This window comes from Malus domestica, chromosome 15, assembly GCF_042453785.1.
Source record: "Malus domestica chromosome 15, GDT2T_hap1".
In the NCBI taxonomy this organism is placed as follows: Eukaryota; Viridiplantae; Streptophyta; class Magnoliopsida; order Rosales; family Rosaceae; genus Malus; species Malus domestica.
Genome location: NC_091675.1, coordinates 22,040,521 through 22,068,116, shown reverse-complemented (window position 1 = coordinate 22,068,116; position 27,596 = coordinate 22,040,521). Strand labels below are relative to the sequence as shown.

At 38.9% G+C, this 27,596-nt stretch overlaps 5 protein-coding genes, 2 long non-coding RNA genes and 1 other non-coding gene across 9 annotated transcripts; 4 read left to right on the top strand and 4 right to left on the bottom strand.

Moving 5' to 3' along the window:
* Positions 1-2,256: 2,256 nt before the first annotated feature.
* Positions 2,257-2,330, top strand: TRNAI-UAU (transfer RNA isoleucine (anticodon UAU)). Its single transcript has one exon. It is a non-coding gene; the product is annotated as a tRNA-Ile (tRNA).
* A 956-nt stretch (positions 2,331-3,286) lies between these two features.
* Positions 3,287-9,542, top strand: LOC103401199 (vacuolar sorting protein 39). The gene is made up of 12 exons (XM_029094530.2): positions 3,287-3,911; positions 4,010-4,221; positions 4,403-4,534; positions 4,625-4,768; positions 4,865-4,977; positions 5,342-5,771; positions 6,336-6,665; positions 7,178-7,399; positions 7,621-7,863; positions 7,953-8,405; positions 8,591-8,689; positions 8,960-9,542. Exons 1-12 carry the CDS (start codon positions 3,476-3,478, stop codon positions 9,158-9,160), a joined length of 3,015 nt encoding a protein of 1,004 aa, XP_028950363.2. The 5' UTR covers positions 3,287-3,475; the 3' UTR covers positions 9,161-9,542.
* A 139-nt stretch (positions 9,543-9,681) lies between these two features.
* On the bottom strand, positions 9,682-10,508 carry LOC103401157 (uncharacterized). Its single transcript, XM_008339869.4, has one exon. It carries the CDS (start codon positions 10,506-10,508, stop codon positions 9,708-9,710), a length of 801 nt encoding a protein of 266 aa, XP_008338091.3. The 3' UTR covers positions 9,682-9,707.
* A 106-nt stretch (positions 10,509-10,614) lies between these two features.
* On the top strand, positions 10,615-12,834 carry LOC114821612 (AP-3 complex subunit sigma-like). Its single transcript, XM_029094533.2, has 7 exons — positions 10,615-10,869; positions 10,984-11,026; positions 11,159-11,220; positions 11,335-11,431; positions 11,878-11,948; positions 12,351-12,442; positions 12,555-12,834. Exons 1-7 carry the CDS (start codon positions 10,801-10,803, stop codon positions 12,619-12,621), a joined length of 501 nt encoding a protein of 166 aa, XP_028950366.2. The 5' UTR covers positions 10,615-10,800; the 3' UTR covers positions 12,622-12,834.
* Positions 12,835-12,994: 160 nt separating this feature from the next.
* On the bottom strand, positions 12,995-17,105 carry LOC103401156 (uncharacterized). 2 transcript variants are annotated; one of them, XM_029094531.2, is made up of 16 exons: positions 16,750-17,105; positions 16,477-16,638; positions 16,184-16,369; positions 16,009-16,066; positions 15,839-15,889; positions 15,603-15,685; positions 15,305-15,392; positions 15,105-15,146; positions 14,948-15,022; positions 14,721-14,789; positions 14,509-14,624; positions 14,315-14,427; positions 14,138-14,217; positions 13,800-13,920; positions 13,438-13,504; positions 12,995-13,309 (listed from the first exon to the last, which is right to left on the bottom strand). In XM_029094531.2, the coding sequence occupies exons 1-16, from the start codon at positions 17,019-17,021 to the stop codon at positions 13,174-13,176; spliced, it is 1,719 nt and encodes a 572-aa protein (XP_028950364.2). In that variant the 5' UTR covers positions 17,022-17,105; the 3' UTR covers positions 12,995-13,173. The 2 variants fall into 2 exon arrangements, with proteins under 2 accessions (XP_028950364.2, XP_028950365.2); XM_029094532.2 differs by lacking the exon at positions 14,721-14,789.
* A 4,582-nt stretch (positions 17,106-21,687) lies between these two features.
* Positions 21,688-22,494, top strand: LOC139191775 (uncharacterized). Its single transcript, XM_070812791.1, has one exon. The coding sequence runs from the start codon at positions 21,688-21,690 to the stop codon at positions 22,492-22,494; it is 807 nt and encodes a 268-aa protein (XP_070668892.1).
* A 39-nt stretch (positions 22,495-22,533) lies between these two features.
* LOC139192286 (uncharacterized) lies at positions 22,534-24,584 on the bottom strand. Its single transcript, XR_011576334.1, has 2 exons — positions 23,752-24,584; positions 22,534-22,872 (listed from the first exon to the last, which is right to left on the bottom strand). It is a non-coding gene; the product is annotated as an uncharacterized lncRNA (long non-coding RNA).
* A 1,806-nt stretch (positions 24,585-26,390) lies between these two features.
* Positions 26,391-27,042, bottom strand: LOC108171180 (uncharacterized). Its single transcript, XR_001787621.3, has 3 exons — positions 26,824-27,042; positions 26,566-26,710; positions 26,391-26,442 (listed from the first exon to the last, which is right to left on the bottom strand). It is a non-coding gene; the product is annotated as an uncharacterized lncRNA (long non-coding RNA).
* Between the last annotated feature and the right edge of the window lie 554 nt (positions 27,043-27,596).

Genomic DNA, 27,596 nt, shown 5'->3' with positions numbered 1-27,596 from the left:
GAGTGGTCCGAAATCCCTACTCTTGCTCATTTCCATAAGTTAGACTTGTACCCTGGATTCAAGTGAATGAGAATTACCCACAATAAATCTTGTGAATATAAATTAGAATTATCAAGTTATTACTTGAAATCCAGGCATGGAATTATATAGAAGTCCTTTATTAATTTTGTGCGTTGAGATGTGATTTGATTGACTGATCAACATAATTAAATGTTAATATCGTGCCTCCTTGATATCATGGAATGGGTTACTTGAGATGATTGTGGAAGGATGTTGACTATGATTGTTATTAAAATGATTAGATTAGTGATCAATACAACTAGAGGATATTATTGTGCTTTATTGATTCTTTGATATATTACATGATATGAATAGCGATTTTATGTTGAAACATAATGATGTATATGATGGATGAAATAGAAACCTTGATTGTTATGCGGGTTGTTATGTAGTTTGAATCGAATAATTCATGTTCGTCAAGTCCAAATGTTTGATTGAGGAATGTTATGCATTTTGGCTTGAACAGACTGTGTTATATGTCGAGTTATAGCAAAGTTGAACTACGAATGACTTGATCCCTATTGAGGGTACGTAGGCAGTCTAACAAAGAGATTAGATGCAGCCATAAAGCTTACGAAAAATTATTATGCAGTTGGATCTTGAGTTATGCCTTGTACATATCTCGGAGGCGGAATCTGTTAGATATATGGATGCTGGGTGACGTCACGCGTCGATCCTGGACGTATGTTGGGTTCGGGGCGTGACAACTCGAGGTCTTAAATACTTCTCCCAAACTCATACATCGCTCAATAACTACTGTATTACGAATCGGGTAGCAATCGTGAGTCTCATCATGCGGTAGAGGGCCTTAATTTCATGGGGTCAAGTAGGCCTGGCATTTTGGACCCAACCCGTTAACCCGACCCGACCCAACCCGTTAATATTTGTATTGGGGTGGATGCTTAACGGGTCGGGTCGCTAACGGGTGAACCCGTTAACAACCCGTTAAATAACGGGTCACTTTGGGTCAACCCGTTAGACCCGTTAGGACCCGTTAACACCCGTTAGCACCCGTTAGTTGAGAATATTTTAGTAATTTTAGTAAAGTCTTAATAACAAAAAATAAACTTTATGCAACAAAAAAAAATTGTTAACGGGTGTTAACGGGTGAAACGGGTGACCCGTTAGCTTAACGGGTCGGGTTCGGGTTATCCGTTAACTTAACGGGTCGGGTTGAACCCGACCCAAACCCAATAAACCCGACCCGTTTACAGGTCTAGGGTCAAGGATTGGTGTGTTGTTCTCTTGGTTTAATATTTTTTCGTAGAGACAACAGAGCATTGCAGTTGTATTTGGACCATAGCGGTTCAATGGGGTTGAGAGAAAAAAATCACAACTTTAGGAGAAAAATAGAATTTTAATCCAAGGGTAATTAAGTCTTTTAAATGTCAATTTTAGTTAGTTTTATAAGAATTGAAAAAATTAGGTTATATTCAATAAGTGCTCTTTAAAATGATTATATTTCCAAATTTCTCAATAAGAAGCAATTAAATATAAGTCACGTGTGCTAATTCTATTATTCTCTAAGTAGTATTGGTCATCATTTAAGAAGTCTTAGATTTGAATCTCATAAATGACAAGTTCATAACTAATTCATTTTTCACTTCTCAATATAAAAATGTATCATTCTACATAACAACTAAACCACATGTAATGTAAAGAAGAAATTTTTGGACTAAAAGTTGGGAAATTTGGTAAGAATTATTTTGCAGTATCAACAAAATATTGCATGTAACCAGTTATTTATTTTATCCTTTTATTTCTCATATCACTTTGTTTATAATATTATTATTAGTAACAAATAAAAGTGAAAGAATAAAAAACAGTTATACGGCAGAATCTCCCTCGTATACATGAATTAACTTTGCTAAGTTAAAAGCTTTGTAAATTTGGGCATTTACTTTAGCTCTGTTATTAATTAAAGAGTTTAACGAAACATTCTCGGTACTGTTCATTTTTAAAGAAAAACTAAATTTTTATCTTTTCTTGATACTATTCACTACACCTTTATTTGTCATTTTTCATTAAAATTAATTTTTTTTTAACTTTTCATTAGTTTTTCTTTAATTTTTAATGCATTGTTCGTTTAGAAATTTCTGGTAATTGACGTTTACTGGTAATTTACCATAGGTGGGAAGAAGGACCAGAACAAAAGAAAACGTACATTAATAATATTGTGTAAAAAGTTAACATCATGGTCCCGTAGCTCAGTTGGTTAGAGCATTGGTCTTATGAGCCGAAGGTCGCGGGTTCGAGCCCCGCCGGGACCACTTTTTTGTCTATTTTTTGTTTTTTTTTTCCCCACATTTATTCTGCTATTCTCACACAATCCCTTTTTTTATTGGAAGTATTTTTAAACTTTGTTTTCTTCCATGCACATGCTAATATCTTTGATTACGATCCTTTTACATTTTCCCCACTTTTATTTTGCTATTTTCACCCAGTCCCTATTTGAAGTATCTTTGATTACTAACTGTTTTTTTTTGGGTAACATAAAGTTTATAGGGAGATTGATTACTCTCACCACTAGAGCTAGGGCACATACTCACAACCTCGAGTCTGAAGAACTTATGCGTGACACCTAATTGCCAGTTGCCAGCAATACGAGTTTACATAAGAATTTATAGATTGTGTACCAATGAGAATTGCTAGCAGCATAACTCAAACTTAGTTACGGCGGCATACAAAGCAAAGACCTTACTAACTGAGCTAACTCCCCTGGCCTTTGATTACTAACTTTGGTAAACCCAAGTAATATCCAGTTGGGTGGAAATCACGTCCATAGATGATGGATTAGAAAGCAATTAATTTAATTTTTTTTTTCAAAGCCGATTCCCTCTTACACTTGTCTGAGACGGTTAAGCATAACCAACTAAAACAATAAACTTGGTGTTCAAAATTCTTTTTTATTTTTATTTTTATGGGAGATGTGGTGTTAGAAATGTATTTGAGAAAAAAAAATCTAAACTAAATATTGGGGTTAAGTACAGATAAATATTTAATTTTTATTAGAAATTGTAAATAAATTCTTATTTTTCTAAAATATTTTAAATAACTACTTAAGATTTAAAAAATTAAATCACTAGCGTTAAGTGATAATGTGCATAATTATTTACAAATTAAAAATTTAGCTTAGATAAAATGACTGACAGTGAAAATTTAGAGGTCCATAAAATATGTGTTCATGTTTGTTTTTTATGTCAATGAGACGTAGTTATTTGAAATGTTCTAAATATTTTAGGACGGAATTGAAATCGCTATATTCTGTTATTTTGGTACGTATGTGTAGTTTTCACTGGGCTGCGTTTAAAAGTTAGTTGTCATAGTGTAGACAACTGAAACGGCGTCGTACGACTCACTAGCACTATAACCATTCCCAGCCAACATAATATTCCGATCAAAGGACAACGACGACATGGTACACAGTGCCTATGATTCCTTCGAGCTCATCGGTGACTGCCCGACGAAGATCGAAGCCATCGAATCCTACGGTCCGAAGCTCCTCCTCGGCTGCTCCGATGGATCTCTCAAAATCTATGCTCCGGACTCCTCCGGCTCCGACCGCTCTCCGCCGTCTGATTACCACGCGCACAAGCTCCAGAAGGAACCGTACGCGCTTGAGAGGAACGTCGCCGGTTTCTCAAAGAAGCCCTTGGTTTCAATGGAGGTCCTGGAATCCCGAGAGCTCCTACTTTCCCTCTCGGAGTCGATTGCGTTTCACGGCCTCCCGAACCTGGGCACCATCGCCGTGATCACGAAGGCGAAGGGCGCCAATGTCTACTCGTGGGACGACCGCAGAGGATTCCTCTGCTTCGCGAGGCAGAAGCGGGTCTGTATTTTCCGGCACGACGGTATTCACATGAATTTTAATTCTTATTATTTTTGTGTTTAGGAATTTAAGTTGAAAATGCTCGAATTTTGAAATGATTTGGGAATTGAATGTGTTTAGGTGGACGAGGGTTTGTGGAAGTGAAGGAATTTGGGGTCCCGGATGTGGTGAAGTCGATGTCATGGTGTGGAGAAAATATATGCGTAGGGATTAGAAGAGAGTATATGATACTGAATTCTACAAATGGTGCATTGTCTGAGGTGTTTCCTTCGGGGAGAATAGCACCGCCGCTGGTGGTTTCTTTTCCTTCCGGAGAGCTTCTTCTCGGAAAGGTACTTGCTTTTGCCGTGTGTCCCATTTGGTTTGTGTTTTGGAATAAAAACGCAAAAAATTTAGAGAACATCAATGTATGGCATACATTGCTGAATTTTAAGGCTGTATGTACATTGATGTATAGTAGAAGGGTTCCTAAAAGCAATACTGATTAGTGATAAGCGTGTTCTCGTGTTTTAGGATAACATCGGGGTTTTTGTGGACCAAAACGGGAAGCTTTGTCAAGAAGGCAGGGTTTGTTGGTCGGATCCCCCGAATGTTGTTGTTATTCAGAAGCCATATGCAATTGCTCTATTACCAAGATATGTTGAGGTACGTTGGGCTTCATATGCCTAAAGAAAGAAGTACTTATTTCTGCTTTTAAAATTTTTGCAAGACACAGGGAAGATGTGCCTTTTGCAGGTTCGGTCGCTCCGGGATCCCTATCCATTGATACAGACGGTTGTTCTTAGAAATGCTCGTCGTATTCTACAGAGCAATAATGCTGTAATTGTTGCATTAGAGAATGCTGTTTATGGTCTCTTCCCTGTTCCTCTTGGTGCCCAGGTATTCCTGATGCTCTTGCTGTACTGACTACAGCTTATATTGTAGATGCACCATCTTCTTTGGTAAGGAGGTGTGAATTGTGTGTTTTCGTTGCAGATTGTACAATTAACAGCATCTGGTGATTTTGATGAAGCGTTGGCATTGTGTAAGATGCTTCCTCCAGAAGAAGCAAGTCTTAGAGCTGCAAAGGAGGCCTCAATTCATATGAGGTGAATACTTTCTGCTTATGTGAATAAACTGATGTATTGTATTGGGGCCAAATTTGCAATATATTTATGTCTTTGTATTATATTTTACATGTGTAAGGATGCCAATGTAATGCTTAAGTTTGATTTATATGCATCAGCAAGTGATGAATTCTTTAAATCCACTGACTGGTTCGCACAATTACAACGTTTTTAGTATGCTTGGTAAACTTTCACCTTAAGTTTACAAAGCATACTAAAAGCGCATTAATTGTGCGAATCAGTCAGTGGATTTAAAGAATTCATCACTTGCTGATGCATATAAATCATGCTAGTTTAATGCCTTTTCTTGTTATATGTTAAAGGATTTTTTTGTTATTGTTTACAGATATGCTCATCATCTTTTTGATAATGGGGCCTATGAAGACGCCATGGAGCACTTTTTAGCATCTCAAGTAGACATAACCTATGTTCTTTCTTTGTATCCATCTATTGTTCTTCCGAAGACAACTATGGTTGCTGTGCCAGAGAAGCTAATGGATATTTCTGGGGATTCATCATACCTCTCAAGAGGTTCGTCTGGTTTATCAGATGATATGGAACACTCTCTTCCGTCTGTACTGGAATCTGAGGAGAGTGCAGCACTCGAGTCCAAAAAAATGAGCCATAACACTCTCATGGCTCTCATAAAGTTCTTACAGAAAAAAAGATATGGCATAATTGAAAAGGCCACTGCTGAGGGAACTGAAGAGGTTGTTTTAGATGCTGTTGGAGACAATTTTGTCTCCTATGAATCTAGGTTTAAGAAATCAAACAAGGTAAACTAGTTATATTTGTTTTATATGTGATTTCAATATTTTATCTGGTATTGATACACAAATTTCATATGGGTTATGAACATGTGATCAGAATTTTGTGTCACCAAATGCAGCATGCCAGATTTTGTTTGTCTGAACTCAGATATTGTGACATTTTTGGTTGCAAACTAAGAAATGGTTCTTTCTTTTTCTTTTTTGGTGAGCAAAAGATTTATGTTTTTACCACCCTGTTCCTTTATGCTTTTTAATACAAAAAGCTATGTGTTGGTTACTTACATAAAGTTAGCTTGGTTACGCATGAAGCACATGGTTATCAAAAGGAACCATGCATTTTTATATTAGATTAGATTAGCCTTATATTAGATTATATTAGCCTTTGGCAAACATGCATAACTCAAATGTCAGCAGTTAGTTTTTCTCAGTTGATCAATATTTATGACCTTGTGTGTGTACATTCCCCGTCTGAATCTTCACAACTTGAATTTCTCTTTGTATATTGATATGGTCACTATCTTTTATTTAAATTGTGATATCAACAAACTCACATTGTCTTTGGTACGTAAGGGGCGCGGCAGTGTTCCAATTACCTCTGGTGCTAGGGAGATGGCTGCAATCCTGGATACAGTACTACTCCAAGCTCTACTTCTTACTGGACAGGCTTCAGTGGCTTTGGAATTACTGAAAGGTCTTAACTACTGTGAAGTAAAAATATGCGAGGAGATACTCCAGAAAAATAATCATTACGCTGCTTTGTTAGAACTTTACAGGTGCAATTCAATGCACCATGAAGCTCTAAAACTTTTGCATCAATTGGTAGAAGATTCTAAATCTAACCAAGTGCAAACTGAACTGATCCAAAAGTTAAAGCCTGAGTCAATTGTTGAATATCTCAAGGTAGGTTTTCTCAATCTGTTTGATGACTTTGATCTTGAATATGCTAGTCATATTCTAGAAATTGGAGTATGTTATTGATTTGAAAGATTTACATTCATCAATAACTGGAATTTGGACTCTGGAACCAGATGGTAGCATTACAGAAATCCGTGGTGTATATTATGAATGCTAAGTCAACCATAAGTTGCCGGACCATTTAAAATTTTTCATATCACTGGACACTACAATTTTTTTCAGCATTACTATCATCAGATGTTTTTCCATATACTTTGGAATATAGAACTGAGAATTGTGATGTAGGGTTTATTTCAGAAGTATAGAACTATATTTTAATGTTTCATACAACGGATGGAGTTTTATTTCTTAGCATCCAGCATAATTTTTTATTTTTTTTGGAAAATGTATTGTTTTAGGAACTTGGTTATCTGATCAGATTACTTGTTTTATTAGGATTAGGAACCAAAATATACGTGAAATACGTAAATAGATATGACCGGTTTTCTTATGTGCAGCCTCTGTGTGGGACTGATCCCATGCTTGTCCTGGAGTATTCAATGCTTGTTCTTGAAAGTTGTCCAACACAAACAATTCAGCTCTTTCTGAATGGGAATATTCCAGCAGACCTGGTCAACTCTTACTTGAAGCAGCATGCTCCAAACTTGCAGGCCACATACTTAGAGCTTATGCTTGCAATGGATGAAAACGGGGTCTCCGGAAATCTGCAAAATGAAATGGTAAGATGTACGCATGGTGCACAAATATAATCTACAAAATGTAAATGGTAAGACCAATTATAAGTTGGGATTAAGGGTCATTTGGATTCGCCAAGAAGCTAAAAAGGTAGAGTTGTCAGAAACAAAATATCTGTTGCCAATTTCAGCTACTCTGTTGTAATTTCTGTAAATTGGTGATGCAAGTAGTATGCTGGTATTTACCAGTCAAAACTGCATGGCAGGTACATATCTATCTATCAGAAGTACTTGATTGGTATGCAGATTTAAGCGCTCAGCAGAAATGGGATGAGCAAACTTACTCCTCAACAAGAAAGAAATTATTGTCTGCTTTAGAGAGTATCTCAGGATATAGTCCGGAGGTTTTGTTGAAACGTCTTCCAGCGGATGCTTTATACGAAGAGCGTGCAATTTTGTTGGGAAAAATGAACCAACATGAGCTTGCCTTATCTCTCTATGTTCATAAGGTATTTTCTATATGTTCACATCCTAGAAAGAATACGTATGTATATTATATGAATCCTGTTTGAGTTGATTAAGTTCCTGACTTTTGTAGCTTCATGTTCCTGAGCTGGCACTGTCCTATTGTGATCGCATGTACGAGTCCTTAGTTCATCAACCATCTTCAAGATCTTCCGGCAATATATACCTAACTCTATTACAAATTTATCTTAATCCGAGGAAAACAACCAAGAACTTTGAGAAGCGAATTACAAATTTAGTATCACCTCAGAATATCGGTACACCAAAGGTTGGTTCTGCAAATACAGTTAAAAGTAAAGGAGGTCGTGGTGCTAAAAAAATTGCTGCAATAGAGGTGGCACCTGACATAAGAGTCAGTCAAAGTAGCACTGACAGTAGCAGGAGTGATGGAGATGCAGAGGAATATAGCGAGGAAGGAGGGTCAACAATCATGCTTGATGAGGTCCTCGATTTGTTGAGCCGAAGGTGGGACAGAATTAATGGAGCTCAGGCACTTAAACTTTTGCCAAGGGAAACTAAGCTACAGGTATTCATCATATTAATTCTCATAGAATATGATTTTATCAACCACAACGCAATGTGTTTGCAAATAGTGATCAAGAGTTTGAGGAAATGAATATTTGAATTCTGTTTTTTAAATATTCGATTAACGCATTGGTGTCGATGTCTCTTTAATCTGGTTTGTTCATGCTTGTCTATGTTGATCTGCAGCACTTGCTTCCATTTATGGGACCTCTGTTGAGAAAATCCAGTGAAGCGTACAGGAACCTTTCGGTGATCAAGAGTTTGAGGCAAAGTGAGAACCTGCAGGTATGAATATATCGTGCTTGGAATCTTGTTCGGCAGTGAGTAGGTATCTTAGGCTTGATCTTGTTGCAGATGATACTGAACTCCTAGTTCTGTGTTCTACTTTAGTCTCCTTTTCTCCTTTGCGCATGTCCTTTCGTTTGTTTAGTCCCATCTTAAAGTGCTCATTTAAATTGCTCTTTGATGAGGTTGAGATTCCCCAACGAGTTATTTATGTCAACGATTTTAAACGTGGTTCACCTGAACTAATAAATAAATGATCATCTGAAACAGGTTAAAGATGAACTCTATGAACAAAGGAAAGGGGTGGTGAAGATCACCAGTGATAGCATGTGCTCCCTTTGCAGGAAGAAAATAGGAACAAGTGTCTTTGCCGTGTATCCAAACGGGAAAACACTAGTGCACTTTGTGTGCTTTAGAGACTCGCAAAGTATGAAAACCGTGGGCAGAGGATCGCCGCTATGGAAGCGATGAAAATCAAGCATTCATATGTGGCTAAGAGAAACGCTTTCCTCAACTTTCGGTTAGCAGATGCTGAAATTCATGCACAAGTCTCAGCTTTAAGGCGGTGGTTTAACTCTGCACTTTGCCGGGCACTCCAAGCATTCTGGGTTTCGCTAGTTTTGCTTAAGTGGCCACCGTGCGCGATGTTCGGCAGAGGTTCATGGTAGATTGTGTGAGAGTGAAGTTGTGAGCTTTCTTTGTTGGTTATTTATAGCTTTCTGTGGCAACTGAGAATATAAACCCAAGCAAAAATGAGTTACGCCAGTTAGTAACGTCAGTGTTTCATCAATTTGCATCCGAGGTTGAATTCTAGTTTCTCTCCCATAATTTAATAACGTCAGTGTTTCCGTTACTTTGCATCCGATGTTGAATTCAGTTTCTCTCCTGTAATTTAGTGACGTCAGGTTTCCGTCACTTTGCATATGAGGTTGAATTCCAATTCAACTCCTGTAATTTAGACTCGTTTAGAATTTAAAAAGTGCAAAAACGCAAGAATAACTAAGATGGAATTTGATGGTTAGGCCGTGACATTGGTATTGCCGGTAGAATTCAACATTTTCCGACCCGACTTCTTCGCGGTAAAACGGAAAACAGTAACTCCAACCCTGGAGCCATGGCACGGGGGGTCCACGTGCAAGACCTCCACCTCAAAAACCTTCCTGGCCTTCTTGAAGAAAGCCGACTCCTTCTTCCACCGCCTCAGGTGGGCCATCACGAAAACCTTTCCCTCCTCATTCTCCTCCGCCTCACCTAATATCAGCAAACGCAACGTTTTGAGCAACGGCTCGTAGAGATGATCGTGATACACTACATCCGACGCCAGAATAAGATCAAATTCCCGCCCAATCACCTCCACGTCCGCCGCTTCCCCCCACCCCAGCGCCGCCACGTGGACAATGCCGCCGTTGGCTTCCAATACGGAGACGTTCGCTTCCACGTTGAATAAAAGGTTAGGGATGACGTGTTGGAGGTCAGTGACCGTGACGGTAGCCCCGAGCGTGGCTGCGGCGGCGATTCCGACGAGGCCGGTTCCGGAGCCGAGCTCGAGGATTTTGAGAGGGCGCTTCCGCATGTCCAAGGCCGAGAGTGTGGGTCCCAGGGGACTGGTGCTAGGGTCGCCGTGGTAGCCGTCGAGGAGAGTGAGGAGCGTGGTGGCGGCCGGCCACAGCTGGAAAGAGAGGCCTTGAGACCGGAGCTCCCGGATAAAGACGACTGAGTTGATGGAGTGGAGGCAATGTTGAGTCGATGGAAGGAGCGTTGCGGTCTCGGGGATCAGTATTGCATCGTCTTCAGAATCACCACCTTCTTGATCCGCCATTGATGCGCCGCCGACGATTCTGGTTGCGGTTTGACTTCAATTGGACTAGGGTGGTGTAGGGCTTGTTTGGCGCACTATTTGATATTTATACTTTTTAAACCACCTAGTTGCGCGGATTTGGATCTCCTGCTATGCGTTCCCGCATACGAATTTACGAGTAGGCCCCTACATATTTACATAATTACAAGGGACGGGACCAACATGGATCTCAAATCAAATCTCATTTTTTGTAGTGTGGAAATTCACTAAAAAAAAGAAAGAAACGTTTTTTTGCTTATTATTTCTGGAAAAGATGATACGATCGGTGATGGTGATAAACACGCAGGGGAAGCCTCGCCTTGCCAAGTTCTACGAATTTCAGGTCACCTGCTCCTTCCAATTTTCAATATTTATTTATTTTTTTCTGTAAAAATTTATTTATTTATTATTACGATCGTTGTATAAAAATGGCTGACTTTACAGTGTTTAAGGTCAGCCTGTGGAGAAGCAACAGGAGCTTATACGCAGCGTCTATGGAGGTTCTCTCTCTGGGTCTACTGTGATTTATGCTTCATTTACTGCATAAATCATGTGGATGTTAGCTTGACACTCAATTTGTTGTGATCTTTATATTCAAATTAGGGTTTCATGTTTGGTTTCCTCTTCTGCAGTGTTATCCAGTAGAGCTGAGAATGTGAGCAATTTCGTGGACGCCGAGTCTATTTTCGGCGCGGTATTTTGCTGATCTTCCCTCAAATTCTTCCTAATTTTTATGTCTCCGTTTCTTCCTACTCCTTTCTCAATGATTACTCAAATTGTGTATGAATCATTTTTTGTTCTTGTGCAGGATACTCGCCTTGTGTACAAGCACTTTGCAACTTTGTACTTCGTCTTTGTATTCGATAGTTCTGAAAACGAGCTTGCCATGCTCGACCTCATTCAAGGTACCTAGCGTTATCCCTATTTATGGAGCTGCTACTGAATTGCAAAGTTTCGAATTTACAAGTTACCACACCTTTGGCTAGTAGAGAATTCTCAAATTGATTGCTTGCAATTTTAGTTGAAATCCGAATGCATTGGGAAAGCTTTTTAGTTTTGGAAATTGGAATTTCGAGATGTTTATTGCTAATTGGAAATGCAATGTGTGAAATAGGAGAGAATTTGCTTGCAGAAACCTTATGGTTACAGTTAATTTGTCGCGACTCGATGAGAAATGGGGATTACTGTGTATATGGTCCTGACTTGAACAATAGACTAAGTCATCACCTCCCTATATTAAAACCGAACATGGCAATGATTAGCTTATTTCTCAAAGTTAATACTTGTGCTTTCTTGTGCTACGGGTTGCTTTGATTGAATGATTTGCTTACTTCGATTCTCATTATTTCAGTTTTTGTGGAAACATTGGACAAATGCTTCAAAAATGTATGCGAGCTTGATGTGGTCCTCAATTACAGCAAGGTAAATTACTCCCTTTGTTTTGGCGTGACTATTGTTTACTTGTGATTTGTTGCATGTACTTTGATACTTCGAGTAAAAGAGTGGGTGTTAGATTACTTCATTATTGTTTAGGAGATGTAGCTGAATCAAAATGTTTGTGGTCTTTGATTCGTGAAACCATTTCCCTCAAACTGTGCTTCAATTATTTTTTGGGCAATTAGCCACAATAAACATATTTTGACATTTTGTTGCATAAGTGATGAGTGTTTACTATGTCGTTATTATATCATCGATGTATTGTCATTAAGTCATCGTTGTGTCGTTGATATATGATTAATATGTCGTCATTACTGAAAAATGATCATTTATGTAAACCAAATGTCAATATATGTTTATGGTAACTATCTTCTTCTTCTTTCACAGATGCATACCGTATTGGATGAGATCATTTTTGGAGGTCAAGTGCTGGAAACAAGTTCTACTGAAGTTATGAAGGCCGTTGAAGAAATCTCAAGGTGCTCTCCCTCTCCCCTCGTATCTGTCAATATTCTTTTGCTGACTATTTTGAATGTCCGCTTCCTTATTTTCATCTGAAAAGTTAACAGATTCTCTTAACTTTTGGTGCAGGTTAGAATCTGCCTCAAATGCCATCTCACTGGTCCCAAAATCTGTTTCCGCCTGGCAGAGTCGATAGTTTGCACTTTGCAGTTTAGAATGATTCGTTATAATGTCTGTCTTTTGATTACACACCGATCCTCCAAGTTTCTTTGATAGGAATCACTGCAGAGCTCTTGCAATATTAGTGCGATGTTTGTGAATATTTGGATGCTTGATGGAAAAAGGAAAAAGAAACGCGTGACAAGCTTGAGTTATCGATGTTATATATATATATATTCTGTTTTCTTGAGCTGTTGAGCATGTATGTTTTTCGGTTTCGAGCCTTGGAGACACCTTGTACAGTCCAAGGAGGCAGCATATGCCACCAAAACGGAGCGTCGGTTTAGTATGGTTGTGCGCTCGGTTTTCTCGGCTCCATTATTTCAAACTACTATTTCTTGTCAACATGATTAGCAGGAAAACCAAAGAATTTTGAGGGATCAAAAGATAATTTACACGAACAGGTATAATGCAGTCTCATATTGTTCGCTTTCTATGCTGGATGAAGATACAAGATGCAAACACGACGACGTATGCCTGGAAATTTCGGAGCACACCCGCTACAAATTGAAACCAGTCAGATTAGTAATCATTTTAATGGCTTGTTCACATCTACAAGAACTACGCGTGCAGCATTTCGCCCGGGTGCACCCATCACACCGCCCCCTGGGTGGGTTCCGCTCCCGCACAAATACAGCCCTTTCAGCGGCGTTCTGTAATTTGACCTGGATCGTGTATGCCAAATTAACATAAACAGATATAGACTTTTCACACTAGTCAACATAAGGCATCGCTGATTCGCTATAGCAGGAAAGATTTTGTCACAGGTAAAATCAGATGTCAGAAGATATACCATCCTTTCACAGGTCGCATGAGGAAGAGCGAATCCAATCCCATAGCACCATGGAAGATATTCCCTCCTGTCAAAAAACATTTACAAGTCGGTGTGAGTTTTTCGGTGCTGCAATCATGCTGAGACGATGAGCCATCTCATCGATTATGCATAGAATGAAGAAAATGTTTGGTCTATTTTAACATTTCACACTTTCGCTACATTTTGAGTTAGATCAAGCTTGTTTGACAAACTTCCCATCTCCGTATTGTGATGTTCAACGGCTGCCATTTCCGGCCAAAACCCTTAATATCATTTATGGTGAACTAAATTTGGCTGAACCTTCTGCTTACATTTCTACAAAGATTTGAGTTTTGAAGTACCTGTCAAACCAATTTCCCTTTCAAGGTCTGGCGGAGTCAACATGTCGTAACCAATGATTGATGAACTAAACCCAGGCGCATATTCATCAACCAAGCTAAAACATTTTTGTGCGAACAATTCCTGCAAAGGCACCATGCCATTTTGAAATAATTAGTCAGAGGCCCAGAGCAAGATTTCTGTGTCCCCACAAAAGTATTCCATCAGAAGTAAAGTTGCCACAAAAAAGAAAGCAAAAAGAGTTGATGCCTCGTCTAGAAAGAAAAAGATAGATATTTCGCTTCTCCGACATCTTACAGAGTTTCCCCCTCATCTTTTTGCACAGAAATTAAAAACTCACTCTGTAAACAGTATCTCCCCAGTGGCCATCTGATGGGCTATATGGTGTATATTGAGTAAACAAGTTGATCACATGCTTGCCTACAAAGAGTTGAATTATGTCGTATGAGAACTAGAATGCTTTCTAGAGGAACGAGACATATGATACACACGTTCAAGGCAAAGAAGTTTTATGTACCAGGGGGAGAAATAGTTTTGTCAAGTACAGAGGGAATTGTCATCTCAATAACTGGTCTGTTCGATGGCAATCCATTGACAGCATCTTGCCAGGCTAATTGAAACTCCTCCATGCTTTAGAATAGAGACGGAAACAATATGAGAAAGCACATCATGTGGAATCAAAGAAATGATAATGGTGAGATAAAAGCATACCTCTCAGAACCAATATGAATGCTGCCCACATGCTGAGGACCTGCATCCGGATGACCCATCTTGCAACTTTTGAACTGGGGCAATTTATCAACCGCTAAATTTATTTTTGTAGTTCCCTGCAGATAGGTAAGTAACCTCAAGTTAAGGGGAAGATTATAAATGGAAAATTTAAGACGAACGACCCCGCAAAAGAAGTAATAAAAGGAGCTTACGGAGCTGTAATCAGAATACTTAATTGCACGGACGAAACTATCAGGAAGAGCATTATCTGGTACCAACTCCTGTGTCATATATAATGGAAACCTATAGTCTATAGATTAAAAATGCATTTACTATAAAAAATTTGAAGGTTTACACAGGTGTTATTTCCCATCTAATTTCTCACAGCCCAAGTCTTCTCTATATATTTGAATTTACATATGCAGGCCCAGTATTTTACCTTGAAGGTTTTGTAAGGGGTTGCATTTGATAAAACAATTGAAGAATGCACCTGTGAGCCATCAGTCAGCAAAACCTACAACAAGACATGAAAACTATCGAACAAGTTAGATTTAAGTTTCAAGACTACCTCATTCAGGAAGCAAGAAGAAACTAACCCCGTCCGCAGTGCCAGAGTCATTAATCAACAATTGCTGAACCTGACCAACAAAAATTGAAAAGTTAAAGGTAGCTATAGACAAGACAACCGCATAATGTATAAAGTCATACAGACAGACAATATAAAAGAATTGTCCAACGCAAAAAGTTTGAGAACTGAAGCACAAACTAAAGCTAGCTCCTTTCTGGACATAAATACCTCTGCACATGTTACAATATGAGCGCCAGCTTCCTTAGCGGCATTAGCGATAGCCAAGGATACTGAACCCATCCCACCTTCAACAAACCTATAGGGAAAATTGGGTTTCCAATACTAAGAGCAAGTCTAAATAGGGATAAACCAAAAATGTTTAATGAAAGATATAGTAGAAAATGAAAGCCGACAAGAAAAGAACAAAGAATATCTCAAGAATTTCTATCAAAGTATCATGTGAAACTAATTTTGGAAAAAAAAAAAGGGGGCAGAAATATGTCAAGCAAGCAATAGAGTAACTTACGACCAAATTCCACGCTCACCGTCAGTTTCTCCCATCACATGATGTAGCAGAACATATCCACTCCCAGGTGTATGGACACTTCCCTAGATAAGAAACAGTGTGGAAAAATGACTAAACAACAGTAGGAAAGTCCTTTTGAGAAAAAGAAATAAAAAAAACACAAAATGTCCAGTATATACGACAAGTACTAAAAAATTTGAAGCGATGAATCTCCCACCATTCATGAGAAGTCTTACCGTAGTTCCTATTACAGAATCCATTGCGAGGGTTGCCTTCAGAACATCTGACTGTAAACAGCAAAATCAACAAGAGAGAAGACCAACAAAATAATATGCAAAAACTTCACAATGTATGAACTTTGGACGAATCATCAATGATAACTCTCATGTAGAAATGAGTTGATCACCTCAAACCAGTTATTCAAAACCTTGGAAGCCGGGGATAACAAAAGGTCCGTAAACTCCCTGTCAAACCCAATAATCACATAATCATAAACCGAAATCAATTAGCCTACCTCCATAACCATAGTAATTCATGCTGGTTCTAGCTATAACATTGTTAGGAAAATTAATGATTCTTACACAAAGTCCTTTTGGCCTAAGGCGGCCGCTTGTCTCAGACACCGAGCCCAAAACATCGAATTGTGCATCTTATTCTTAAACCGATCACTAACACTGCAAGATGACTCGCATTGCAAAGATTCAGGGGGAGCTGAATCCAACAAGGGGTCCATAAATTCACAAAAATTCCCTAGCTGATTCCCATATCTGTACAATCAATTTATTCAATACCAAACCAGAGCGAATCGAATACCAAATGCAGAATACAAAACACAAAATACAGGATACGGAATACAGATAGTATAAGTATAGACCTTGGATAAGCATCGGCGTCTCTTTTGGAGAACTTGGAAATCTCAGAGTGGTTATGGTCCTTGTTTGGTCCCAAAAGAAGATATCTTCCATCCAAACAGGGTGTAAAGGACGAATGACTCCCCTTCAGCAGCTTCAATCCGTGCCGCGGCAGCTCTAATTCTCTGTTAGAAGGAGGCGTAAGGCATTGTTTGGTAGAAAATTAAATTATTCAAACATTTCTACGATGCAAATGCACAAATAGACAAATGAAGAGATGAACAAATGTGTTTTACTTGATGATGGACGGGCGGAGGAGGCTCTGGAGGTAGCTACACCGAGAGAACTTGAACCCGGGAACGAGCTCCTCGGTAACGGCGGCGCCGCCAATCACGTGCCGCCGCTCAAGGACGGCGACGGATAGGCCGGAGCGTGCAAGGTATGCGGCTGCTGTGAGGCCGTTGTGGCCGCCTCCAATGACCAGAGCGTCCCATTTCTTGTTCTTCAAAGCAGTTGTAGCAGCGGCGGTGCCGGTGCTGCTGCTGCTGCTAAAGCTCCTCCGCCACATTTTTTTCCCCTACTGGGACTGGCTTTTGCTTTCGTTCCAAAAAGGCGAAAACTCAACCTTTAATTTTGAAAACTAGTAGCATTTTCATATATATATTAAAGGAATAAATGATGGTAAACTACGGCTATCTACTCTTTTCGGATGCCAGGAAGTCTCGTAGAGGCATTTCAACCTCTTTGGCCATAAGTTTGGCTTCTACAAGAGGTTTTGAACTCGAGACATATATTTGTTACTTGAATTAAGGTAGAATATTTTACAGATATATTAGTTTTTTGTTATAAAATATTAATTAGATTTTTTGGAGTTGGCAATGCATAATTTTAGAAAAATTTAATTGATTTTTAATTTTTTAGAAAATAAAAAATAAGTATAAAAGAAATAAAAACATGTAATTAGATACTTACTCCTAAAAATAATTTATGTTTTTGGACTTGAATCTAAAAGCTCCAAAAAGAAAATAGCTTTTTAGTTAAAATAAATTTTGAATTTGGCATCATTCTTACCTTGAAAATCGTTAAAAATAATCTCTAAATTTATCCCCCGTAAATTCAACTAAGGTGGCTTCTCGTGCCGCTCAGGAAGTCGTGCTCGCCTGGGGATTCAAAGGAGAACTAACGAAGCTTCGTCGATCATTACTTCCAGTGCGAGAATTCTTACTTGGTGCAGCCGAGCAGGCACTCCAAGGCCAGGGTACGGCAGTCGAAGCGTGGGTGAACAAGCTTAAGGACACAGCTCAAGATGCCGATCATGTCTAGGACGAAAAGTTGAATATCAGAGTGCGGAACAAATAAGGTTACAAAATAATAGGAATTTTATTGAACAAACTGAGAATGCCAAGACGGCTACAAAAACCCTAGAGACTACATTATGACTAACTTGTTCCTCAAACTAAATTACAAGCTCTATTTATAGAGCAATAAACCTAAGAAACCCTAATGCGTAAATGCCAAAAATACCCTACTACAAAATCAAAACAAATCTCTAATTAATTTCCTAAATAAACCTAATAAATTCCAACACCCCCGTCAAACTCATGGCGGTACACGACATGAGTTTGCCAACAAGCAGATGTAGATGCAAGCCTCCAAATTCTAATGCCGATGCCGATGCCGATTCCAATGCCGATGCCGATGCCGATTCCAATTTCCGATGCCAATTTCAATACGAAATTTCACCGATGCAAGTGCAAGATTCCAATGCCAGTGCAAATTCCAACTTCCGAACAAACAAACAAAAAATCATATTCAAAACCATATTTTTTCTTTGCCCGTGTGGGCCTAAGCCTCAAACCAGCCATACTTTTTTCCTTTTCTTATGACCTGGGGTCTTCTCCAGATCGCAAAACCAAATGATGCAGCAAACAAGTTTTGCCAAATAAAGGGATTGCAGCCGACAGAACAACTCTAGTGAAAAGTCAAACTGCAGAAGGGAAAGCCTAAACGAGACCAAACAGAGTGACCAAGAACAAGGGACACAGAGCAAAGCGGAAGCGAAGCCTAAACGAGACCAAAAGTAAACCCAAAAACAAAATGCGACAAAACAAATTGATACCAACAAGAACGGATTGAACCCTAAGGATCGAACCTGGCTTTGATACCAAGTTGAATATCAGAGTGCGGAATAAACAAGGTTACAAAATAATAGGAATTTTATTGAACAAACTGAGAATGCCAAGATGGCTACAAAAACCCTAGAGACTACATTATGACTAACTTGTTCCTCAAACTAAATTACAAGCTCTATTTATAGAGCAATAAACCTAAGAAACCCTAATGCGTAAATGCCAAAAATACCCTACTACAAAATCAAAACAAATCTCTAATTAATTTCCTAAATAAACCTAATAAATTCCAACAGAAATCAACTACGACATTCTCCGGGGTGAAGTAGAACTGCAAAACGATACAAAGAAAAAGCTACTCAACATCTTCTCTGCTTCCAACCCTGCCTTATTTCGTCAAAAGAAGTCCCATAAAATCGAAAAAATCAACGCATCTTTGGCCGATCTCAAGAGCGAGGCGTCTTTCATTGGATTAGTTGCAAAAAAATTAGATGCAACCCCTCCAGGTACGGGGAACAGGGAAACCGTCTGACGGTTTGATTTTGATGAAAAGACCTTCGGAAGGGAGGAGGTTGTGTGTGGTATAATTGCAGCCTTGACAAACTCCAACAACCAGGAAAAGTATCTTTCGGTTATGGCAGTTGTGGGCATGCCAGGCCTCGGAAAGACAACTTTGGCTAAATCAATATTCAACGACAAGCGTGATATCGACAGATGCTTTGACAAAAAGATATGGGTGTGTGTATCTTAAAAGTTAATTCGATTTTAAGCCGAATGTTTGAATCCCTTGATTTGAAAAAAACAAGACTCGAAAGTTAAGAGGCATTGTTGAATAGCCTCGAAGAAGAGTTGACAGGGAGGAGATATGTTCTAGTACTTGATGACGTTTGGAATGAAAATGACATACTATGGAGCAGCTTGATTAGTTGTTTATCGAAACTCAATTCTGCTCGCGGCAGTGTTGTGATCGTAACCACTCGCAATACAAACGTTGCACTGATTACAGAAACACTTCTGAGGTGTGACTTGGGGCAACTATCGGCAGATGATTGTTGGTCCATATTAAAGGGTGAAGCATTTTCAGATGGCAATGCTCAAACAGATTCAGAGTTACAAAAATTTGGAAGAACGATTGCTCAAAAGTGTGCTGGTGTACCATTAGTGGCAAAGGTATGCACTGATCCATATATTACCACTAATTAAATATAGTTTCGATAAAGCAGATTAATTATTCACTTTCGATTAACTTTTTACTCCTACTGCTATTAATTATGAACTATGATTCTCTTCCATCTTCTTCCCATCCTTTTCCATCCACTCCTCTCATGTTCTCTTATTTTGTCTTTCTCTTGTTATAAAAAATTAATATAATAATTGATGTGACTTAACCATGACTGTTCAAATATGAGGGGAAGAAAGGGGAGGAAAAAATAGAGGGGAGAGAATCTACTCCATTAATTATATGTTGCTTATGCACCTTCTTGTAATCTTCATTAATTGAAATTCGGACTCACGTGCAAATAGGTTTTGGAAAGCATGATGCGTTCTAAAAAAAGTGCACATGAATGGTTATCAATTCAAGAAAGTAAAATATGCGAATTACCGGAAGGAGATGAGAGAATCATGTCGGTTTTGAAGCTGAGTTGTGATAATCTGAAATCACCACCTCTGAAACAATGTTTTGCATATTGCTCCATATTCGAAAAAGATTTCAACTTTGAAAGGGATGATTTGATCCAACTGTGGATGGCTCAAGGATTGCTCCGCTCTCCAAGTAATCGAGAGATGAGGATATAGGTAATGAATATTTCAACAGTCTATTAGAGAACTCCTTTTTTTCAAAATGTTACGAAGGATCGCTACGGGTTTATCATCAGATGCAAGATGCATGATCTCATACATGATCTTGCAGAACTAGTGTCAAAATCTGATCGAGAAGATAAACTGAACCTCCTAAAGGAGCCACATATTCCTTCAATACAACAAAGACTTTCAGAAAGAAATGTTGAGAAAGTGCGCTCCCTATTTTCAAATGGTGAACTTTGTAACTTCTTCTCAAGCTTCAAGGCTTTACATGTGTTAAATCTATTCTGTTATGATCTTAAGGAGTTGCCCAGTTCAATTGGTGAGCTAAGATACTTGAGGTATCTCAACATTTCAGAACAAAAATCAGGGTACTTTCCAAATCTATTGGCAAGCTCTATAACCTCCAGACTTTAAGAATGTTGACTCCGACGTGATATCTCGAGAGTTCAATGTTTCCAATAGAGCTGGAAAATTTGATCAACTTGCGACATGTTTATTTCCATGAGGGTCTAGAAGTTCTGTTTGGGATGAGACGATTGACTCGTCTTCAAACGTTACGTTTCTTTACTTTGGATAGCGCGAGGAGTCATGGAATTGATTAGCTGGGTGGCTTAAACCAATTGAAAGGTGAACTAACTATTCGAAATTTGGAATATGTGAGGGACGGAGACGAGGCGAGGAAATCAAACTCAGTGGAGAAAGCAAACATACGAAGGTTGACGCTTGAATGGGGGTATTCTTTCAGGAACGTAAATGCTTACAATGATGTACTCGTAGGCCTCCAACCGCACCCGAAGTTAGAAAGCTTGAAGCTCGTCCACTTCCTGGGTACTATATTTGCATCGTGGATGATGAGTGGTTTGTTGACCCTCTATTTACAAGAGATTCGGCTAGACAATTGCCGGCAATGCCAACAAGTCCCAGCACTTGGCCACTTACCATATCTTGTAAGCGTTGAGTCTCACAGGATGCATAAGCTTAAATCTTTGGGAGCTGAATTTTATGGTTGTAGGACGACTGGGGCAGCTTTGTTTCCCGCATTGAAAGGCTTAAACATTCTTGAATGTCCAGCTCTGATTGAATGGAAGGAAGCGGTTGTTGTGATGCCATTGCCAACCGATGAGAAAGTAGCGCCAGTGGTGTTTCCCTGCCTCGAGCAGTTGACTCTCTTCTTGTACAGAATTCAGAAATGCTCCTGCTCATTTTCCATCTCTCCAAAAGTTGAAGTTAGATTGTATTGGCAGCGTCGCATCAATAGAAAATATAAGCAGTCGACTAACTACTCTCACTTCCCTCGAAATGCATGGCGCCAATGCGCTTACTTGTCTGCCAGCAGGGATGGTGGAAGAGAACCACAATCTTCAGTCACTGCTTATGAGGAATTGTGAAAAGCTGAGGCAATTGCACAAGGGGCTGGACACACTCCCTCTTCTTGCGAAGCTAACTGTAAGGAATTGTCCTTGTTTAGAGTTGATTCCAGTTACGCGCGGCAAGACATGTCTCCGCGAATTGGTGATTGAGGATTGCAAGACATTGTCGAGCTCGCTGAGCGGGTTAGAAGACTGCACCGCTCTTGAGATGTTGAGAATAAGTTGTTGCCCCAATCTGACATCCATTCCAATTTCACCATCCCTCCTTGCACTGGATATTGAAGGTTGTGATGAATTATCAAGCCTACCAAGTGGTCTTGAACATTGCACATCTCTTCAGGATTTGGCAATAGCAAATTGTCCAAAGATCACATCCCTTTCAATTCGCAACTTACCTTCCCTCTGCGAGTTGCATATTTCGAATTGGCGTGGTTCAAAGAATCTACAAACAACGTTTCTTGACGAGGAGGAGTTATATTTGCACGGTTGCGCATCCCTCCATCGTGTGAACATTGTAGAGTGCCATGGATTCACAAGCATGCTGAGCGGACTACGATCTTGTACTTCTCTTCGCTCGCTGCATATCCATGACTCTCAAAATTTGAGGCGTTTACCGGTTGACGGGCTTCAGTCTTGTACTTGTCTTGAGCATCTGGAAATGAGTCGTTGCCCCAAGCTAGAGGCTCTTCCCAGTTCAGATACCCTCGCATCTCTCCGTCATTTTTCGATTCAATAAGATGTTGCATTTGGAATAATTTGCAGGCTTCCAGGAGGCTCTTGTGTACACTAGCTATGTATTGAATGATATCCATTAGTTAACAAGTACAAACTCAATCCAGGTACTAGTATTTCTTATGTTTGCTTCTGTAAAGCCATAACTTTTTTTTTAATACAAGCAATATTTTACTCTGAATTACACCATGACAGGTGCGTTCGAACCAGACATGAAGAGAAACGCTCTATCTACCGAAGCAATCCACCATTTGTAGGCCTTACAGTTATTAATTTATCCTTAATTTATAAAGGAAAGTTCTATTCACGCACCAATTTTTACCTCCCACACACCCTTGTTAATTGTAGCCATTGATCTTCTTCAATTCATTCAATCTGACAGCTGAAAATTAAGAGGTATGTTTGAAGTAAAAATGGATGTATGAAGTAAAGTTATTTAAACACAAACCCTTCTCCTTTAAGAAGATGAGCGTAAAAGTAATTAGAATTTTCACTTCCCATGCGTTTACCAACACATGGAGGGGATAAAAAGGAATAGATATGAGAATGAGTGAAAATAAAAGCGAATCGATACGAGATAAACGACCCGCTTACTTTTTCATCCTTTGAATCTCCTTGTGAGCTAGAAAATGTTGATGCATTCTCATAGAGTTTAGTTTGAACTTATCAAATGACTAATTCTTAAGCATTAAGTATCTTCCTAGTTGGTAAAAAGCCTGAAAGGCTGAAAGTAAATTACAAAGGAGATCATCACTTTTGGTTTTAGTTTCCTTCAGGGCTACGCCTAGGGTACACAGTTTCACATGTTTAGAGTTTAGTCAAGCCAAAAGATGCTTTCATGGGGAATTGCCCCAAGATAAGCACAAAAGGACATATCACATAATTTTAATTAACCTTCTCTAAACATGATTATCTTTTACTAATTAAACTAATCGATTTGCTTCAAAAGAGCATAAAAATACCCCATAAGAACAAGTTAAAAACACAAAGGAAGTACTTCCTTTACCAAATCCGCCGATTTGGAAGGTGGCTAAGAAAAGTTTAGCAAAATGTGATTAAACTTCACATGGGGTTTAAAAGATTTGTTCCACACTTGATCAAATGGTATATATTATAAACCTGCAGCTTGACAAAGAAACATCATTTTTCTTAAGTTTTATTTGTGTCCATTTTTGGACCACTTCCACATTTTTTTTAAACTCATTGGTGAATCAAAAAACCAAATTCTAGGCTGTAGAGTGACAAAGAGGATCGAACTTACCTGCAACGGAGATGCCATAATTCAAGTCAATCACGAACTGCCATGCGTTTTAACATTCCCACAAGGCAATGCCTTTTTGACTTGGGTTACCGCTACAATAGTACCCCTGTTGCACGAAAGTCTTTCTCCACTGAAACTAGAATACATGTTTAGGTAGGACTAGAGTGCATCAAATTTTATATAGTAGCTAGGAAAAAGAAGTGGTTTGATTCTTGTAAGTAACCACAATGTGGTCCTGCCACTTCCAGAAAACCAGGAAGAAGTTATTTAATGACATAAACATGCGGAAGATTTGAGCTAAGAAGTGGAAATGTCTTGGAAACAAATGCTTCAAGGATGCACACATACACATGTTTATAACAGTTGCTTCTTTTGTATCAATAAATATCAAGAAAGAAGTTGTTTGGAACACACAACTGGATTTTACAGCTCTACATTCATTTCCTAGGAAACTAAGACATCAGAAATTAACTAAGCAGGTATATCCAAATTCTCTTAACCAACACTGTTTTGCAATGATATAAATTTAAGGAAAGAATTTCAAGATTTCAGTCAGTCAAGCAACCCACTACTAATAACACTGATACTATCCCAACCTAACCATCTGCACATCCCTGCAAATGTTGAGTTTTATCACAAAAGACCTTGATACGATTAAGAGAAGAATGATTCAATATAAGCTTTAATTTATTCTGTCAAGTTTTCGATATAGGATTGCATTTTTTAATTATAAAAAAAAGGCTTCACGCTGACATCTAAGAATTCTCAAAAAGTTAGAGGGTTCACTTCTTTTGACTATGTTTAATGATTCTTTCTACTTATGAAATCACACATGCTTATATAATATTTATATTAGATCATCGTACTTCCACTCATAAAAAAGTAAAAACTTGAAGGGGAAGCAAATTACTGTCCTTAGAGATCTATCTGTTCCTAGTTTCTGCTGCTTATTCTAAGCACATAAAGTTTTATAATATGCTATCCTTGCCAACTTGCATCATCTCATTTGTACGAACTGTAATTCTTTGGTCTCATCTTAGCTAATCGCTTGACTTAGAGTACCATACTACCTTTATTCATATTTTACTTTCTACACTATTTGTTTTCTCTGCCTCCGGCTTTCTCTTTAAATTTCTTTGATCCCTTTCATCGCCCAAATTCGTTCTCTCTTAAATATCCTACTGAAACTTGGTTCTCGTCACTTCCAGCTCCACCCTACTAATCTTGCTCTAATATCTCATAAAAATGGCACCTAGCACGCCTTCTTCTCCACACTCCAATTCAACTTGGACAGCCAAACAAAACAAATCATTTGAAATCGCTCTGGCAACATATGATAGGGAAACCCCTGATCGTTGGCATAATATTGCCAGGGTTGTTGGAGGGACGACTGAGGAGGAAGTGAAGAGGCAGTATGAGATCCTTCTAGCGGACATCAACCGCATTGAGTCAGGCAAAGTTCCCCTTCCTAAGTATAGGAAAGCCAGAGAAAGCAGCATCAGTGGTGAAGAAAAGAGGTAATACACTTTTTTCTCCTTATTACTTGATAAGATGAAGAATAGAATTACTGCTTGTAAGTCCTTAATTGACCATATACAGACCTTAAGGTATTCATGTCCACGAGATATATAACCAACAAAATCAGTGAAGCTCACTTCTGTATTAAATCCATACTCAAAATATAAATATAATAATTTCTGGTCATAAACCTCTCAGGCTACAATTTGATACTAACATTCTCATTCTTCATTTTGCATTGCCCTCACTCTTCATAGGAGAGTTGCACTATCAACATGCATTATTAACTCACTGCCAATGATGTAATAGCATGAATATAATGTCAATCCCAATATCTATTTCTCAATTTGATGAGGGTACATGACAATGACATTATTCAGCTACTCACTCCTTACCCCTCACTCATATCATTTGTTCCTATTCTCCCTCGCTCATATCATTTGTTCCTATACTGGCAGAAAATCTGTGCACCGATGATAATTAATTTTCAGCACTAGAAAGCACTTAATTCAGAAAAATTTATAAGCATCCTGTATAATAACTTCCGTTTACCTTCTACAGGCTAAAGGCCCTAAAGCTCTAAAGGAAGACGCCCTCCAGCAGTAGACACGGCACCAATTTCCTCTTGAAGTGGATCTAGCAAATTAGCAATTAACCTATATCTCTACTCCCTTCCCATTCCCTCCTATTTTTTTCCCGTAACTTCTAAATGTAGCATACTTTTCTTTGTCTTGTTTGCACATGTAACAAGTAAGAATCACCACAGATGCAATTGCTTATTTATTTATTTATTTATAATCATCATTAATTAAAGAGAGCATGTATTAGCACATGATCATTAGCCCCAGTTGCACAAGGTGGGGTGGGATTAGGGGCTAGAAATCTCAGGTTAAAAATTAAAGAAAGGAAGCATTAAATAGCATATAACTATAATTGGCTAGTGGCTACCAAATCCTTAACTTAATACAATAAATTTTTGCTCAAAAAAAAAAAAAAACAATAAATTAGATTCACACCAAACACTAGTATCGCAAGGGTGTAAATAACCGGTTAAATCAAATTCAATGCCATCCAACGAACGACTATTCGAGTCATCAAAAAGTTTGCTCCGGTCACTCACATTCGCATGGACAATTTCTAGCAATTGAATGAAATATGAAGTCAATGTGAGACCTACATCAATGAAACTCCAACGCATGAGTAACTGACGCTAGCATTTCAATGTCATTCGTCAAACTATTGTTTCAAACAGAACCTATACAGATGCTAAAGATAAAGATATCAAATTTGTCTTACAGTACTCTTTTTTCTCTGCAACCCAGAAAATAGAAAAGCTTGCAAATTCTTCCTAATCTGTAGTGGTTTGCAAAGGCAGGGGCTTTTCTCCTTCGTTTGGTCCGCTGCCACTCTTTTCTCTGTAAAGTTTTGCCCTTTCAAACATCTGCTTTGGACCAAAACCCAAACATCAAATTTTTTTCCCAAATTGCCCAATAATTCACAAACAGGAATCTGCCATTGCAATGCAAACAAGAGAGAGTGAGGGTAAAATCGTACCTTCCGCACCGTCTCTTTCAAGCAAGTTCTGTGCTCATCCAAGGAAGCATGAAGAAATTCATGAATGTGATCCCTCAAATTCGATACGAAGCTGCCGCTCCCGAAATTCTTCTTCCTGCTACAAGAACTCATCGGCGCCCTTGATTTCACCCGAAAACGACGTCGGTGCGGTGTTTGGAGCACAAAGGAGCTGAGCAGAAAGGTGAGAGAAGGTTAAAAAGGAGGTAAAAACTATAAACTGACGCAGACTTGGGGCGGAATGTAAAGGCGGCAACGGATAAAAACGACGTCGTTTCTTCTGTAGGATATATTCGGTGGAAGATTCGAATTGAACCGGGCCAACTTGAACCCGTTAGGCCCAAAACGGAAAGTGCACAGTCATGGCAATACTGTTGCAAATTCTTCCCTCTCCGAGAAAGCAGAAAGTGAAAGCAGACGGACAAATATGTCATTTCAGGTTCGTCGCTAAATCCCGAATAAATGACAATCCCCTTTGCCATCTAGCTTAAAGGGTTAGATTCGGTGTTTAAGGGAAGTGAAAATTAGCGGCAATTTTTGATCTTTTTTGCGACATATAATACTCCGGTCGGCGTCAGCGGCGCGTCGGCAAATATTGGTGGTGTTAGAATTCCTTTGTCCCACATCAGCCAAAAGGTTTGAGAACAAACCATTTATATAGAATTACCTCACTCTAACTAACACTGAGATATTTTGTATTAAAATCCCACATCTGACGGAATGAGCAGGTGGTCAAGTGGGGACAGTATCGGTGT